The sequence below is a fragment of the Brienomyrus brachyistius genome, chromosome 3 (genome assembly GCF_023856365.1).
Source record: "Brienomyrus brachyistius isolate T26 chromosome 3, BBRACH_0.4, whole genome shotgun sequence".
Taxonomy (NCBI): domain Eukaryota; kingdom Metazoa; phylum Chordata; class Actinopteri; order Osteoglossiformes; family Mormyridae; genus Brienomyrus; species Brienomyrus brachyistius.
The window spans coordinates 29,907,450-29,925,507 of record NC_064535.1 but is presented as its reverse complement, the minus strand read 5'-3'; the positions used below and the strand labels follow the sequence as shown (position 1 = coordinate 29,925,507).

General features: G+C 43.1%; 1 protein-coding gene across 4 annotated transcripts in view; it reads right to left on the bottom strand.

Annotated features, from left to right (window-relative positions):
• Nucleotides 1–15: 15 nt before the first annotated feature.
• The window catches only part of tubgcp6 (tubulin, gamma complex associated protein 6), a 43,293-nt gene continuing 25,250 nt past the window's right edge, over nt 16–18,058 (bottom strand). For all 4 annotated transcript variants that reach the window (XM_049007589.1, XM_049007588.1, XM_049007586.1 and 1 more), the window contains exons 14-25: nt 18,034–18,058; nt 13,876–14,014; nt 13,549–13,635; nt 11,812–13,414; nt 10,159–10,305; nt 8,219–8,387; nt 5,871–6,012; nt 5,378–5,572; nt 5,152–5,284; nt 4,446–4,659; nt 3,907–4,100; nt 16–419 (exon numbers count right to left, since the gene is read on the bottom strand). The exon at nt 18,034–18,058 is cut by the window's right edge and continues 91 nt beyond it. In XM_049007589.1, the coding sequence (XP_048863546.1) occupies nt 328–419; nt 3,907–4,100; nt 4,446–4,659; nt 5,152–5,284; nt 5,378–5,572; nt 5,871–6,012; nt 8,219–8,387; nt 10,159–10,305; nt 11,812–13,414; nt 13,549–13,635; nt 13,876–14,014; nt 18,034–18,058 (3,140 nt within the window). In that variant the 3' untranslated portion in view covers nt 16–327. The remainder of the gene's footprint in view (nt 420–3,906; nt 4,101–4,445; nt 4,660–5,151; nt 5,285–5,377; nt 5,573–5,870; nt 6,013–8,218; nt 8,388–10,158; nt 10,306–11,811; nt 13,415–13,548; nt 13,636–13,875; nt 14,015–18,033) is intronic.

The following is an 18,058-nucleotide window of genomic DNA, read 5'->3' as shown; positions in this document are numbered from 1 at the left end:
TGAGAAGACATAATGTCTTGTTTAAATTAGTCTTTATTGGTTCTTTCATTTCACACTGCAAAACACTGAACATCAGCAAATGCATTATCACCTCTAGATGTTCAAAGCATATATTCAGGAATTTAAAATACAATATTTACCTTTGTATGAGATTGTACAAAGCATATGAACCGGCACAAATACACAGAGCAAACAATCTGTATTTTTATATATCCTTTTAACAAACACATGGACATTTCATATGTCCGTTTAACAGTGGGACAGAAGTCTGCCATGGTTCTGTTCATTTTTACACATGACTAAAGGCCTTGTCTCATGAAAGGCTCCTCAGAAGTCCTTATAGTAGTTGTTGAAGTTGATACGGAGCAGGAAGTCCTCCAGGTGAGGCTGATAACCCCTGTTGACCAGCTTGGTGACAACTGCATTGGAGAGACAGAGAAACGTAAGCCATTGGATGTGTGTGGCTGAACATGAGTGATAATTTCCCACCTCAGGAACTTTTTTCAGGAACCAGGAACTTCTGTAGTGCTCCCACAGTAGGAACCTTTTTTAGGGCGCTTTTCCAGTGCACCAGGTACTGTACTTTTGGAACTTCAAAAAAGGCTCTATGCCTACTTGAATGAAAGTTAACACTGCTTTGCGCTGTAAGCCAAGTGTATGCCATTTGTAAATCAGAGAGAGTCTCCGTTACCTGAAACCTGCCATGGTTAAGCACCAATTGTGACGAGATATAGTATATTCACTATTTGGATCCATCGCCATCACACAAGCACCATCTCGCTTTAGTAGTAACTACAAAAGGTTGTAAACCGCGCAAAGTGCAGATATTAGCTGCAGGCGGCATGTGCATGCACTGAAGATGTGTGTCAATCATCTAGCAACCGCCTAGGTATCTCCTTGGTTAAGACAGTAATCAGTGAACACCACTGTAACCACTTAGGGGTCAGAAGCCTGTAGGCCTGCCCTGACGCCATTTGTCACCCCCCCCCCCTCTTCCTCCGGGGTCACCAATGACCCCCTCCATTAGGCTTACATGGCTGGGGCCCCCAATGAAGGAAGAATGCTCTGTAGAGCCTCTAGTGGTTGACCATAGCAGCACCACACCCTTTAAATTGCGCCTCTAATGGTAAACCATAGCAGTACCTCACCATTTAAAATTGCATCTGTAGTGGTCAGCCATAGTAGTTTAATAACATTTGAATTGTGTCCTTAGTGGTCAACACTGATAATACAAGCATATTTAATTGGGCATGCAGGCACTTGCCTCAAGGCAGGAATCAACTTTAAAGACTAAAATATAGATTGAACTGATTCAATCACTCCCTCGCCCACAACAAGGAGACTTACACAAGGGTGTAATCTCCATTAATCATATTGGACAATCTAGCTATAGAATCATATCATAAATACACCTGACAGCATTCAAACCGTAAATAGCTTCAAACCGCAACACATTTCAGAGTTACAAGTGAAGTAGGACCTGCTGGTTGTCCCCCTGCTGGTTAGAGCTGATTTGTACAACAAAGCCTCACCTAGGGGTAATCTGATCTGCAACAGCAAGCCAGGTTTTGAACATGGCCCCACTGCTATTGAAGCTGTCATTTTTCACTTCCTGTTCCCAACCTCCCTTTTTCCTCCTAACACCCTCCAGTAGTCTCTCTCTTTCTCTCTCTCACACACACACACACACACAAACAATCAGTGTCCTCCTTTCCAGTCTAAGCTCTTTATCCTTACTACAGTGTCTATCACATCCTCAAGTAACTCACGCTGTAGAAACCTACAACAGCTACTCACAGGGAACAATTTTCTTTGTTTATTCTGTTGTAACTATTCCCATGGTGCATTATTCCCTTCCTGTTACCCATTGACAGGCCCCATCCACAACCATGTTGAAACTCCCTTTCATTCACTTGCTAATCCAACCAATCTTAGTCTTTTGTTGTGTAATTTTGGGTTGTGCTTCTACAATCAAAGGCTTGCTGTGCCAAACAGTATTTCCTTTAAGGGTACCCATTTAATTAAGTTTCCATATTCCATCTTGCTCATTGCTTTTATTCTGGTTTGTTCTGTTCTGTCTTTGTTTCGTGTTAAGTCTAATGTCTGTCGTGTACTAGTGTTAGGAATAAATGCATGACTTTTATACACTTCCACTTTCCAGCTGAATCTCTAATAATCAAGTCCCTTCATTGGTGTGAAATCGCTACTAATCCTGCATTTGAATATCTCACTGTAATGTTTATGTCAGAGAGAATTCTGTTGTACAAGATTCCTATTTCAACATGGTGGCTTACACAGTTAACATCCATCCATCCATTTTCCAAACCGCTTATCCTACTGGGTCGCGGGGGGTCCAGAGTCTATCCCGGAAGCAATGGGCACGAGGCAGGGAACAACCCAGGATGGGGGGCCAGCCCATCGCAGGGCACACTCACACACCATTCACTCTCACACCTATGGGCAATTTAGCAAGTCCAATTAGCCTCAGCATGTTTTTGGACTGTGGGGGGAAACCGGAGTACCCGGAGGAAACCCCACGACGACATGGGGAGAACATGCAAACTCCACACACGTGACCCAAGCGGAGACTCGAACCTGGGTCCCAGAGGTGTGAGGCAACGGTGCTAACCACTGCACCACCATGCCGCCCCACACAGTAATTCTATTTTATAAATATAAAAAAATGTTTATTTTGTTAAATGTATTAATAGTTATAAATGTAATGGAATGCACCATAAGCTTCTGAAGTCTCAAAGAACTCCTACTGCCATGAGCAATGTTTGGCTATAGACCTGGGGAGAGTTATGTTCACAGGACAGATGTTCTAACTCATTAAGTAGTTATACTGAAATGAATGAATTCCACTCATAGGAAAAAACATTCAGGAAGAATAATGAATTATTATAAGCTAAATTTTTTTCGTTTAATTGTTCTAAATTCAAAAAATTACCTGTAGTACATTAGAGAGCGGCAAGACTAAGCAATAACATATGACAAGGAGTGCAACCACTTGGCACTATACAGACCTTTCTTACACACAACTCGAAAGGAAAATTAATAGTATGTCTAAAATATTAATGAGAGGCATACTGGGATGCCCATAAGTTAGTAATATGCATAAATTCAGCATACCCTTACGTTTATTTAGTTAATTTAGCGGTATAACAGGCATATCTTTTAAAGAGGAGATTTTTTTTTTATTAATTGTGTTCATTTTCATTTTAATTTACAATAATAACACTGGTCCCAACACGTCCAACGTGGATAAATATACACTGACATCAATCAGTGTAGAATAAACCCAGATTCTAGCCTAAACATTTTTCAAAAACATTTATTAATGAAGATTCTACAATGAGGGACGGCATGGTGGTGCAGTGGTTAGCACTGTTTCCTCACACCTCTGGGACCCAGGTTCAAGTCTCCGCCTGGGCTACATGGGTGCGGAGTTTGCATGTTCTCCCCATGTTGTTGTGGGGTTTCTTCCGGGTACTCCGGTTTCCCCCCATAGTCCGAAAACATACTGAGGCTAATTGGACTTGCTAAATTGCCCATAGGAGTGCATGTGTGAGTGAATGGTGTGTGAGTGAATGGTATGTGAGTGTGCCCTGCGATGGGCTGGCCCCCCATCCTGGGTTGTTCCCTGCCTCGTGCCCATTGCTTCCGGGATAGGCTCCGGACCCCCCGCAAGTGGTTTGGAAAATGGATGGATTTACAACCCAAAACTTTTGAGATGTTTCTTGTCATCAATTTATTATATAAACAGGGAATGTGTTTCTAATGAAAATAAATGAATATGTGATGGTACAGACACTGGGGGAACAAAGAAATGAAACTTGTGGCTTGGACTGAATTATAATGACAACTGGATGTGAAGCATTTCCAATATATGCGTGTTTTCCTTACCTTTGAAGAGGAAGTGGGAATAGTACTTAAATGTGTTGTAGGACTGCTGCATGGCCACAAAACTGGGATGTACTGCTTCCCCTTGCTGGTTGCTCCAGGGCTGTGCGATCAGCTGGGCTCGGAACTTAAGGATCAGGCTGAAAATGCTATGGATGATGTTCATGACGGGGGCAGCCTTCTCTGTTAGCAGACCTCTGTGGAAGAGAGGGAAGAGAAGAGCAATTACATTTATTTAACTCCTAAAAGTGTTCAGAGAATTTCATATAAATACTACATCCCTAAAAATGTTAACAAATCCTATTTAAAACACAACCAATGATACAACTGTCTTTGTTTTAATCTAAAATGGTGTCAAACTAGTTAGCATTAGTGGCCTTGCATCAATTTTAATTTTAAAACAAGTCTGAGAATTGATATTCATATTTGAGTTGAGCATTGCTTCAGATAAATGGATAACTCTTTTTATCTATCCATTATTTTCTGTCTAATTCATATTGACTAAGCTGTGACTAACAATTCCATGCAATTCACCAACCCACCTGAAGATGGCCCTATTAAGGTAGTCTGCATGGGTGCGATGGATGGAGTCCAGGTCGCTGATGTTGGCCAGTTTGTGAGTGAACTCACTCCAGGACACCTGCAGGATCTGGTTTGCGATGTAGCCTTGAATAACCTTGACAAAGTGCTGCATCTCATGTCGGTATAGCTGCAGTTGGCGGAACTGGGTTGACTGGCCAGCCCCCTTTACCAGTGCTGGGACACAGACACAGCACATATCCTATTCATACTTCACTGGTATAGAGGACCAGAGAACACACATACTCCATTCATTCATCAATGGTATGGAGCACATTTTTAACCACATTTCTTATCCGAAAAGGGTCATTGTGTATGCCGGTTTTCGCTGCAATTCCCTAGTTAGATTACCAATTAATTAGGTTACTAATTATAGGGCTGAAGAGTTCTCAAACATGGACTTAGACAGCCAATCTAAAGGTTACCCTAAAAACCTGCATACACACTGGCCCTTTCAAGATAAGACTGCCTATCCCTAATATATAAGACCGGAGACAGCAAATACTCCATTCATACCTCACTGGTATAGAGGATCAGAGACGGCACAAAGCCCATTCATACTTCAATGTTATAAAAAACCAGAGATAGTGCATACCCCATATATACTTCATTGGTACAAAGTACTCTTGGACACTGGTTGCTACATAAACAGACACACACAGCACTCACCAGCCCTCTTTAAGTGGAACCAGACATCCCGCAGAGTCCAAACCATGTGCTTCAGCTGGAGGAGGAAGGAGAACAGGCGGTTGTATTTGTCCATGCAGCTGTCGGTGATGATAATGTTCAGCGGCCAATCCACCTGTGGGACAAACACAGAAACAGGTAAAATCAGATCAGCACAGTAGACCTATGCCCTTGGTTGGACTGGGCCACTGAGGGTCGGCCACCTCACCTTGTAGCACAGCTCCAGGCACTGCAGCGCGTCAGGGGCGTGCGGGTGGAAGCGCTCAGGGAGGAAGCGTAGGGCAAAGGTAAAGTTGGCAGCCAGAGCGTTGCCCCCATGCAGGCTGTACTGCAGAGCCTTGCTAAGGATGGAGTTCAGCACCAGGGGTGTCAGGAGCTCCCCAGGAGTCTGGCCACTACTCAGCTTGGGGGAGAATTGTAATGGGGGAGAGGTGTGACAGCAGAAATCCCATAAAAGAAAGCATCCAAGAGGGCAGGGGTCCAATGTTCATCATTTCAATAAACTTGAAAAAACTGCCTCTAATTTTAATATTTCAATCTATTTATACTAAATGAGGTTATTATTTCAGAAAAATATTCAGATTTTAATAGCTAGGCCAAGCAGATCGTTTTTCAGGGATTTGAATAGCTAAGTAAAGCCAAGATGACCAATGACTCACTGCACTTACTCGCTACATGGCACCAATGTGCTCTAGTCTCACCTTTTCAAACAGCAAATCACTGAGTGACTGAGCAAACTCGCCATCCTCCATGAGCAAGAAGTGCCTGAGGGCCTCGAAGTGGTGCTCCACCTCCAGCTCCACAAAGAAGTAATCCACCACGGCTTTGTTTACCAGGGACACACTGCAGATGGATACGTGCTGAAATGAAGCCGTCAATGATGGCAGCAACCCAAAGCTGGCCCTCTAGAACGCTCTACCTGCTCTTTATAGACAGGAGGAATGTGTGACTACATATTTACGCAGCTCAGAATGGGAATATCTCTACATTTTTAATATATATGCTGCCGACACACTTAGGCACATTAATAATATGCACTTGTTTAACATGCCTCCCCACCAGTAGTCTGTGAGGACGTAAATACACCCCAACTGTTTACCAGACACTTCTCTCACCAAATCTTCAACTATTCCCCAGACATTCTGCACACATCTCACAGCAGACCTTTACAGCTCTGTCTAGTCTTTCTAAATGTTACATTTCCTTCTGTAACTCAAAGGAAGTGACTTATTTCTAGAGAAAAACTGCCTACTGTGAGCCTACCAAATATGGCCTTCTAATCATCCCCTATATCTAACTGGTGAATTCACTCCTGCCCCTTCGCCACCTTAGCTACTGTGTATTGAATGTACTGGCAGAGAATGGCTGCCGTCACATCATCCAGGTGGGGGCTACACAGTGGTTGTGACTGAAATGGCTCCCCATTGCTTCTGCTTTGGGTGTCTTGAAAAGTGATATATAAATGTCACATTCATTCATCATCATCATCATCTGCTTCTCCGGGTCGCGGGGGTAGCAACTTCAGGAGGGATACCCAGACCTCCCTCTCCCCAGCCCAGCTCTTCGGGGGGTGATGCTGAGGTGTTCCCAGGCCAGCCAAGAGATATAATTCATCAAACGTGTCCTGGGTCTGCCACAGGGCTTCATCCCTGTGGGACATGCATTGAAAACCTCTCCAGGTAACCGCCTAGAAGGCATCCGCACCAGGTGTCCAAACCACCTCAACTGGCTGCTTTCAACATGGAGAAGCAGCAGTTCTACTTTATGTCTCTCCCGGATATCTGAACTTCCGACCCTATTAATAAGGGAGAGCCCAGACACCCTCAGAGAAACCTCATTTCTGCCGCCTGTATCTGCAATCTCATTCTTTTGGTCACTACTCACAGCTCATGACCATAGGTGAGGGTACGAACAAAGATAGACCAATAGATCGAGAGCTTTGCTTTCAGGCTTAGTTTTTTTTTTGGCCACAACTAACCAGTTAAGTGCCTGCAATACTGCATTCACCGCTCTGATCTATCTGTCCAGCTCTCGATCTTTTCTACCCTCACTCATGAGCGATACCCCGAGACACTTAAACTCCTCCACTTGAGGCAGTACCTCCTCCCTAACCTGAAGAGGGCAATCCACCCATTTCTGGCAGAGAACTATGGTCTCGGACTTGGACGTGCTAATCCTCATCTCACGCACTCAGCTGTGAACTGCCCCAGAGCACGTTGGAAGTCCCCAGCAGATGAAGCCAACAGGACCACTTCATCCGCAAAAAGCAGCAACGCAATCCTGAGGCCACCAAACTGGACACCCTCAACACCCTGGCTGCGCCCAGAAATCCTGTCCATAAATATTATAAACAGGACCGGGGACAAAGGGTAGCCCTGGCAGAGCCCAACATGCACCAGGAACAAGTCCGAATTATGAATGGCAATGCAGACCAAGCTTCCGCTCCGTTCATTGTGACAGAATCGCCCGCAGTAGTGAGCCCAAAACCACATACACTCGAAGCACCCCCCACAGAGCACTTCGGGGAACCCGGTTGTAAGCCTTATCCAAGTCCACAAAATACATGTAGACTGGATGAGTAAACTCCCAGGCTCCCTCCACTACCCTTGCAAGGATATAAAGATGGTCCAGTGTTCCACGGCCAGGACGAAAAACGCATCATTCCTCCTGAATTTAAGATTCGACTATCGACCCTCCTCTCCAGCACACTAGAATAGACTTTTCCAGGAAGGCTGAGAAATGTGATCCCTCTGTAGTTGGAACACACCCTCCGGTCTCCTTTTTTAAACAAGGGGACCGCCACCTGGTTTGCCAATCCTGAGGTACTGTCCCTGACCTCCACGCACTGTTGAGAAGGTTCATTCATTTATTCAGAAATTAAAAACACTTCACTGCTTCCATCATACCTCATCCAACTTTGGTTTTTAGCCACACATGGATCTCACCACATCTAATTAAAGCATGCATGTATGTTTTTATAGTACAATCCTAGCAAATCCAGCAATACACATACTGGAACACACACGCAGATACATTAAAGGGGACGCACTGTGTGATCAGTGGTGTAGTGACGGAGTGCTTCATCAATACAGGCAGAGACACCATCTCGCTGAGCTGCACAGCTGTGGCATCGGTGGCCCTCCACATCGCTGGGGACCCTGGGAAGCCATAGGGACCACGGATGATCTGCTGAAGCAGCTGAGAGTCATAGGCCGCTGCTGTGAAGGAGAGAAAATGTAGCATCAGCGTTAGTGTCTTCGTGGGTTTGAAGCAAAATTTACATTTACTTAGTCTAGCAGGAAATCAGCACATTATGAGCACAATGTTATGTCATGGAGTTGACTAGGTATAGGGAGTGATGCAGTCAAGACCACCTAAACTGAGACCAAGTCATTTCCAAGACCAGAGTGTATCGAGACTGAGACAAGACCAAGACCAAGGCAAGGTGAGACCAAGACGTTTTTTTTTTAATTTCAATATAAACGTTTCTGTACAAATGTACATTTTTTCAAATAAGACGCACATTATTGGTTGCATTTGAACTTTGAAGCAGGATGTTTTACACCCAATCACAGTACTGTTAACCCTTTGAACCCTACCCATTTTTGAGTATTTTTCTATCCCTTTGATTTTAGACTAATCGCATTGTATGTAAATGAGTTAGCTGCATATACTTTGCGCTTTTGTTTTCCCGACATTCTGGGCTACTCAGATATATCATAATTTGATGTGCAAATGTGGACATGTGCACAGTCTTGATATCCTTCTCATGAGGAAAAACTACTTGCACCTATTGAAATTTCTCAATTATTACTCTCATCTGATACAAAAATTTGCAGGCATTTCAAATATCTTATAAATGCTGAGATTACAGTCTCTATGATGTGGGAATATAGGGTTTAATTGGGAACCTTTCTATGGCTTTGTATAGTGCAGGAATACAGTTAGTGCCAGACAGAAATGAATATCTTTCACGAATATCTTTGCATTCATTTGGTAGCTTGTTATCTGATAAACAGCAATGCATGGTTTTACATTAGTATATACACTCAGTGGTATAGCACATTATAGATGATTTTCATAGAGCATTCATAATGCATATTATGCATCACTATGTGTTATGCCTTTTGAAGAATAGCTATAGTTGTGTCTATAATACTTTATGAATGTATTATAGTGCATTATGAAGTATAATGCGATATAATGACTGCTTTAAGTAACAAGTTACCAATATGTTTTTACTAGAAGGGTGCATGGATCATTGTAGAAATGAATATGTGCTTCGTCATCCGTCTAATGTGAATAATATTGTTTTTTATGGAATATTAGAGGTGCTTTTTCATGGAAAATGTTTAAAATATATACGATTCGTTACGCGCACTCTGGAATACTCTGCAACTTGGATTACCGGATCAAATAAGTTCTCTTGATTAAAAAGATTAATGTCTGTGCCTTATACCTATCCAAAATTACGAGCCTGTGATTAATTGGTGCGGAAATCAATGCATTTTGTGTTGTCGGGTTCTCCGAGTTAAACATGAAAATTAAGCCGTTATATAGATTAATACGGAGGCGTTTTGATGAGTGGTCTTGACTGGTCTTGAAATAAATTCTCGAGTCCTCAGACCGAGACAAAAAAAAATAAGTGGTCTCGATTACTGCAATACTAGGTATAAGTGCAGCTAGGTAGAGCTTCCAATGAATGCCCAGATATGTATAGGCAGTTCTGGAGCAAGAGCTTCACAACGTCTTCTAATCGTAGCAATAATCCAATAAAATGTATTAGACAAAGTACAACACTGAGAGCATTCAGGTCACATGGAGTGTTTCAGGCTAGTAGAGGTGTCCTTGAACAGATAGATTTTAATAGCCCGAAAATTTGCTTTAGAGTGAAGAAAATGTTTATTCCTCTGGCAACTTTGTGCCAAAAGTAACTGAGTACAACGTGTAGGCCAGTACTGTTAGTGAGTAATGGAGGCTCCCACTAACTAAGGAGGTGGTAGTCATCTTGGTACTGCTCCACTGGGTACTGCGTAGCCAGACAGCGGAGGTAATCCTCTTCCTCTGCCTCCCCGCTCGGGAGGCTGCATGGCCATACAGACATTCCTTCAAGCAGCCTGTGCTCCTTGGGGGTACCTGAGTGATTGTGTGTATAGACACACAAAAGACAGGACATAATTACAATCAATTTTCTTATATAACCTGATGTGTTCACAAGTTCCTAGAAATGTTTAAGTGGAAATATATAGCGTAAACAAAACTAAATTAAAATGTTAATCCAAAAGAAAAATACACAACAGTTTCAGGCCATACACATGACAACACTAATCTCAATTTATGAGCAAATTCAGATTAAGATTCAAGTGCCTGTACTAAAGAAGGTTCTGGACATGTGCTTGGTGTCTTTCCAGCAGAATAATAATCATCATCAGAACAATGCTGCTGGTTAATATTTTTATGCTAAAATAGAGAAACTGCAGTAGGAACTATGGTTTCCAAGGGGCATAAAATTTCTGGGAAATTGCTAGAAACCTTCCACGGGAAGTTAAGGTGGGGAATTTTTGAAATTTAGAGCTTGATATCAAACAGGTACATGAAGACTTTTGTGAATAAATTTTGTGCAAAAAATGTCAAGCAAATGGCTTCCTAATGAACAGAATGCTGTTTTCTTATTTATATGCTATAACAGGTGTTTTGTCCATAATAATAAACAAGCAGAGCCGGACTGTTTCGGCGAGCTGTCGAACTCTGCGCAAACCATCAAATACAACAAAAAAAAGCAGACCTCATGGATAATATAGAATATGACTTATAAGCAGTGCATTTTGATGCAGATGCTTATTCTGGAGTGTTTTTACACACACAATTACTCACAAGCACTTGGTTATGCAGGGATATCATAATTAGCACCATAAAGTTCAGTGTCTCACGATTCTGACGGCATGTACATGGTTTCTGTCTGTGTTTGTGAATTGTATTTAAACTCAATCAATGCATTATGAGGCGATCGGGTTCCAAAACTTAAACTATCAATGAAATTGTGTTAGCTAACTTACATTTAGTATATCTGATTTACTGGCTAGCTGGCTGCTGTATAAACACATTTTGATTTACTATTTCCTAGTTAAACTTATACAACTGTAATATCATCAAACGTATTTGACTGGATATAGTAATGGGCTCAAACGCAACAGTGTGCTATAGTGTGCATTATTCTAGAAATTACCTGTGCATGTGATGGCGGAATGCACAGTGCAGGTTATAAATTTAACTGAATTTGCATTAAATCTGGTTGTTTTAACCAAGATTATGGTGCAAGATACTAAATTCAAGTTCTCTTAAATTTCCAGTTTATTCCCACTAATTCACATATAGTTATGTTAATCCCATTGGAAAGTTTCCAAGTTTCCAAATTCCCAGAATTTTGCAACCCTAGTAGGAACCACACAAAGTTCCCCTGTAAACTTTGATAAAGGGGGACTTTCAATCATTCATGCAAAAGGGGCAGGTACTCAAGCAGCCCCAGCTCCCTGCACCTGCCCAATAATGTCCATTAATATAATTAGTTTATTTATGACAGGTTTTAGTGTAGAATTACATAGTTAAAAACTGTGCACATGTTAAACCATCTTAAAGCCATACCAAATTTTGGGTTCTTGGCATCCAGGTTGACACTGGTCTCATCGAGAACAGCTGCGACTTGTACAGGCACTGTGCTTTTAAACACACAACTCACAGAATCCAATGAGTGTCCATAAGTACTTCCAGGAAGTGAGGCCTGGACTGGCTCTGGGCCTTTAACCACACAGCCCGCGTCCAACACAGAGTCTGAGGAGTGTCCGTAAGCGCTTCCAGGAAGTGAGGCCTGGACTGGCTCTGGGCCTTTAACCACACAGCCCACGTCCAATACAGAGTCTGAGGAGTGTCCGTAAGCACTTCCAGGAAGTGAGGCCGGGACTGGCTCTGGGCCTTTAACCACACAGCCCACGTCCAACACAGAGTCCGAGGAGTGTCCATAAGCACTTCCAGGAAGTGAGGCCTGGACTGACTTTGGGCCTTTAACCACACAGCCCACGTCCAACACAGAGTCTGAGGAGTGTCCGTAAGCACTTCCAGGAAGTGAGGCCGGGACTGGCTCTGGGCCTTTAACCACACAGCCCACATCCAACACAGAGTCCGAGGAGTGTCCATAAGTACTTCCAGGAAGTGAGGCCTGGACTGGCTCTTGGCCTTTAACCACACAGCCCGCGTCCAACACAGAGTCCGAGGAGTGTCCATAAGTACTTCCAGGAAGTGAGGCCTGGACTGGCTCTTGGCCTTTAACCACACAGCCCGCGTCCAACACAGACTCAGAGGAGTGTCCGTAAGCACTTCCAGGAAGTGAGGCCTGGACTGACTTTGGGCCTTTAACCACACAGCTCACGTCCAACACAGAGTCCGAGGAGTGTCCGTAAGCACTTCCAGGAAGTGAGGCCGGGACTGGTTCTGTGCCCAAAACTATGCACCCAATTCCAAGGGTAGAGTCTGAAGTGCGTCCATACGTACTGTCAGGCAGGGGCTTTGGCTCTGAAGGCTCTGAGCTTGCATCTGAAGCAGATCCTTGTACAGTAGGTATAGGTTCATTTGATTCAATCTTTACTTGGGAAACAAGGTCCTCAAAGCTGCCAGCACAGATCTGACTGCACTTAAACTCTCCCCCAGTAACAAAGGCACTTGCAAGGTGTTCTGCCTGTTTCTGCACAGTAGAATCGACCTCAACAACTGGACCTACACTTACTGACTCTGGACAAGTGTCCTGCATCCCGGTCTGTGGTAACAGACCTTGAATGATTTCAGAGTCAACTGTGGAAAGCTGACATTCATTTCTGGAGCTCTGCTGGTCATAGGTCAGTCCTGTTAGGCAACTGAAGTGTGGCTGTACTGCATGACCCCACCGAGGCCAAACAGCCCGTAGGGGGTTATGGGGAATATCTGTATAGATGTCATGTTCTATTAGAGCAGAATTTCCCTCTGAAAGGTCAGAGCCGATATCCTGCAAAGCCAAATCCACTTGTCGACTGTCTGCAGCTCGAGGAAGTTTGTTGAGAAAATCATTGAGGTTCGGCTCAGCTGGGGTTAAGGGCTTAGGGTTATTGATGGGAGTGGGCTGAGTGGTAGAAGCCACAGGGATTTGTGGGATGATTGTAGAGACATTGTCTAGAACGCCCTGTGATCTCTCGGATGCACCATCAGACACCTTTTGTTCCTACACAGACAAAGAGCATAGTAAGATAAAGCATTAATAGATTGTAAATAGGCACAAGGTGCATTGGAGCACCTCAGAACCAAACCTTTCTCTGTCAAAACACCACAATGTTGACTAACTCCCAGCAAACCCACCAGGATGGGCTGCTCCAAGCTGGCTAATAAAGGGGGGGATTCCTGGGAGACTTCCCTTTGTTCTAGTGGAAACCTCTCCAGGAGAGCCTGGGCACAAGAAAGCAAAAGCACATTAGCTAAATTACAGACTGTTCCTAGTCAGAGGAGTACATTTAAGAACAATGGAAAAGCTATTAGTATATTCTAAAAACTTCAAGGTCCCACTTATCAGTTAGTTTTGCTGTGGTTTGCTTAACAACCATCACATTGACATCACAAAACTTTGGTTAACAGAGAGGTATAAGTAAGTGTGTCAGTGGGTGTGTGCATCCACAGGAGGACACTGACCTCAATTAATTGCTGATCCTCCTGCAGATACCGAGTCCTGGCCTGGTGTAGCCAGAGTCTCTGTGCCCTCCATAGTGCCCTCCGCTCCCTCCATGCAGCCTCCTCTGAAAGCTGGCTGTACTGCACGATCAGTTCCTTCCTGGATCCAAAGGACAAGTTAATAAACACAGACAGAGCACTAGCTTACCTTTTCCAGCAACAGCAAGTTTTGAAATATCAGAAGCCCCTTTACTCCGGTAGCGGCTATTCAATATATAGGGATAAGTGACTGCGATTCATTCACTTATGGCACTCTTTCCACTGCCAAAAAGAACCCCTGCTAGCAAACAAGCCTGATACTCTTCTGCTCTCCACGAGAGTAGCTCTGCTGCAGCCGCCCGCAGGAATGCTGCAAACACCAAGAAGGGGATGGGGGAATGCCTTCGGGAGCCCCATCCCCTGGCGAGTCGAAACCGTCAAAGAGCTAACAGAGAGCCTGTTGGGGATCAGGCCTGGTGTGGCGTCTGCTGCATGGTGACATGCAACTTGGGTCCCAGTTTGAGGCGACCCATCCGGGGACGCGTGTGGAACGTCTTCTCTCTCTGGCAAGATGACCATCTTCTTCTGCTATCGGGGAAGCTTCGTAAACTCTGCATTTCAGTTGCAGCACTCTGACGTACGCAGACAGGGAAGTGGCCAAATATCTGTAGTTGGGTATACCTACTTTTGGTCTGGTTGGTCTGACGGCAGCTATACTCAGGGAGTAGCCGTTGCTGTAGCGAGTAACGAGTATATTATGAGGCTAAGGCACTCCTTGGATGTCTTGTCTGTTGTCTCCGTCTGTTGTATGCTCCGACCATGGTGAGTGATGCCTCGTTGAAGGAGACATTTTACTCGCAACCTCGATCGGTGGTTGAAGGATGCCCATGAGGTGAAACTCCTCTGGTCATGGTTGACTTCAATGCGACCACTAGCACTGACAGGGCTGGCTATGAGGATTGTGTCAGTCCCCATGAGTCTGAAGACCACAGTGAAACAGTAACATTTGCCCATGGCAACTTACCAAGGGGGTGCCATAGGGGTGATATACTGTATTAATGATAATGATATTTTAAAAAATGAAATATCAATATGTTAATATTACACATAAAGGTATTGTAAAAAATCCAGTACCAGTAACTATCTGATTTACACTCCAACATAGGTGCCAGTATTGCTCCTTAACGCTGGTTTCCACTAGTGCTTAATTTGCAAACTTTGAGGTGCTAGAGCTCATAGAGTGCAAAGACCTACTGCAACTATTATTATATGAGGAGGCGGAGACAGACTTTGAATGATGTCACACACACCAAATGATAATGCAGCATTAATTACGTAAACATGTAACAATGCAATGTTTGCTATCGACACCTGTTAGTAAAATCAAACTGAAAGTCAGACTTACTACTAGATTAGTTTAATGGTACAGAAAGAAGCTTCATCTATTTTAGTGGCCAAAAAGTTTATTTTTCTGTGCATGTGGTACGATTTTTCCCTGTCAAATCAACAGTCATATTAACGAAACATACTATAAAAATATCTTGCCATTTTATGGTAAACCATATTGTTTAAATATACAGCAAAATATAGTGGTAGCTTGGTTTAGCAAGAACAGGTGTTATTGATTCCGCTGACAGAAAAAAAATCTGTTTGTCTGTCATTCTGTGTTCACTTGTCGATTTCAAATTTTTGGATTAACACTACCTAAATATCTCATTCGTTAAATAATACTTTATTATATTTTCAATCTAACAACATGGTATTTTTGTGTACTTCACTCTGACCATAAATATGAAGTTTTGTGTATTTTGCATTTGTATGCAGCCATATTTGTACATTTTTCTAATTGTTTGACCTACTGGCATAAGCTGCAACATAATAGTGGCAGCCGTCAGGGACATATACAGTCACCCCACTGTGACTGGGGTACCTAGCGAGACCCATAAACATGCACTCAGAGAAAAGAACACAAATAATGCAAAATTGGAATATCTGCCTGAATATCGTATTCAGGGCTGGTGGAGATCGATTACAAGCAGTCCATAAAATGAACCTGATGTTAAAAGAACTATTAAACGTGACACTACAGAATTTTGTTTAAAAAAAGAGGATGTAAGACACCACAGTCTGCAAGAAGTGCCAATGTATAGTAAGCACAAAAGGGGGTTTTAGCCCTGGTTGTCTTTTCACTATATAGTCCAATTGCTCAGAAAAAGAGACAACACACACAATAAACAAATCTGAAGATGAATTTTACTGGTAGCATTATAATAATTATTTTGTGCAAATTTGCTACAATATGCCATGTGTATCACTTTTAAAGGTGAATGCAATCAATTGTTGTAACAGTGTAAATGCGCACTTATTTTATGTGCATTTGCACTAACATGACAAGAAATTATTGTGCATTTTAACCCTTATATGCTAATTCGTGCTTCATTTGTGGTATAAAGGTTAAAACGCACAGTAATTTTTTGTAATATTCCATGGAAAAGAAAAACAGACAAGGAAGGTAAACAGTGCAGCCATTTACTCAGGTGGGGACAATTTCTCTCCTCAGTCTCTTGTATCCCATTCACACAAACAGTGAATCCCGCTTGCATATTGCCATTTTACCATTATGGTGTAGTGTAGGAATGGAAGCAAAATGGTACAGTCTACCCATAATGTGTCCTCTGGCCAATAACATTAGCGGTAACTTACAGACATGGCTCTTGAGTGAATGTGAAACCTTAATTACCATTGGTAATTAGATTACCATGTCCAAGAAGGGCAAAGGAGGGGACATCTTCCACTTTATTCACTACATTGATATCAGTTGGGAGTACACAATAGCCACTGCATCACTGTTATGGAAAACCACGTGGGAATGAAACCTTGTTTATCCTGTGTTGTATTTAATTAATACATTAACAGGTTTTATGTGTGCGAGGGGGTTACACACCAGGACACACTCATTTTTCATGACAAGCCCATTTTGTTTTTAAAGGTGAATGCATACTTGCGTACCAGTTATGTGCATCCCGAATGATGATGATAATAATAATAATGATAATAATTGTCATGCCCGGCTCGTACGATCCTCATGTGTCCCACGCCCCACTGATTATCCACGTGTGCTTCCCTGATCGTACCCAGCTGTGTCCGATTATTTTCAATCAGTCCTGTCTATTTGAGTCCATGTCTTACCAGAGTTCAGTGTCTGTCACTGATGTTAGTAGATGTCAGTGCCTGTGAACCTTCCGTTGTCCCGTTCCCGTTTCAATAAATCCCCGTTTTCCCCGAGTTCGCCTGCTCGCCTGTTCCTTGCCGGCTTACCTGCCTGTGCGCTTCCCAGCGCTTCACCCGCATCGTGACAATAATAAATAATAATTGTAGTTACTAAACTGCCCATAGGAGTGCATGGGTGAGTGTGCCCTGCGATGGGCTGGCCCCCCATCCTGGCTTGTTCCCTGCCTCGTGCCCATTGCTTCCGGGATAGGCTCTGGACCCCCCGCGACCCAGTAGGATAAGCGGTTTGGAAATTGGATGGATGGATATTAATATTAATAATAACAATAGTCTGATGTTCTCCAAATCCAGCAACAACTTTACCGAGCTAACCCTTCTGCAGTGAACTGAAGGAAGCAGGAACCGTGCTGTAAGTAGTGTCTCGTCATGGTATAGGCCGGGTACGGCCTGGTTCCTGTATGCCAGTGGAATAGCGCCAGTAGATTCATAAGCATATCTTTAAATGGGCTGAAAATAACGGGTATGTATTTAATAGTCAATGCTAAGTACACATGGTACAGACTTTTCTGTCCCTGATATACATAAATTCTTTTAAACTGCTACAACCTAAATCAATGAGCCTGATGGCACAGAAGAAACAACCATGGCATTAAATTCTGGGACACAAACTTTAACTTAGATATCACTGTCTTATTAGGAAGGTCAATAAACATCACCCAATAACATGCACATAATTATTTACCTGTTTAATTCGGAGTTTAAAGAACTGCGAAATTATATACAAATGCCTTATGTAAAATAACTGCGTAAGCCAATCAGATCTACTTTCTGAATTACACTCATTGGTAGACTCTGTGCTGCTGCCTCTACCTGTGTCGGTCCCCCATCTGCCTGTCTGGATAGGCTCACCTGGCTCTTTGCTCCAGCTGCTCCT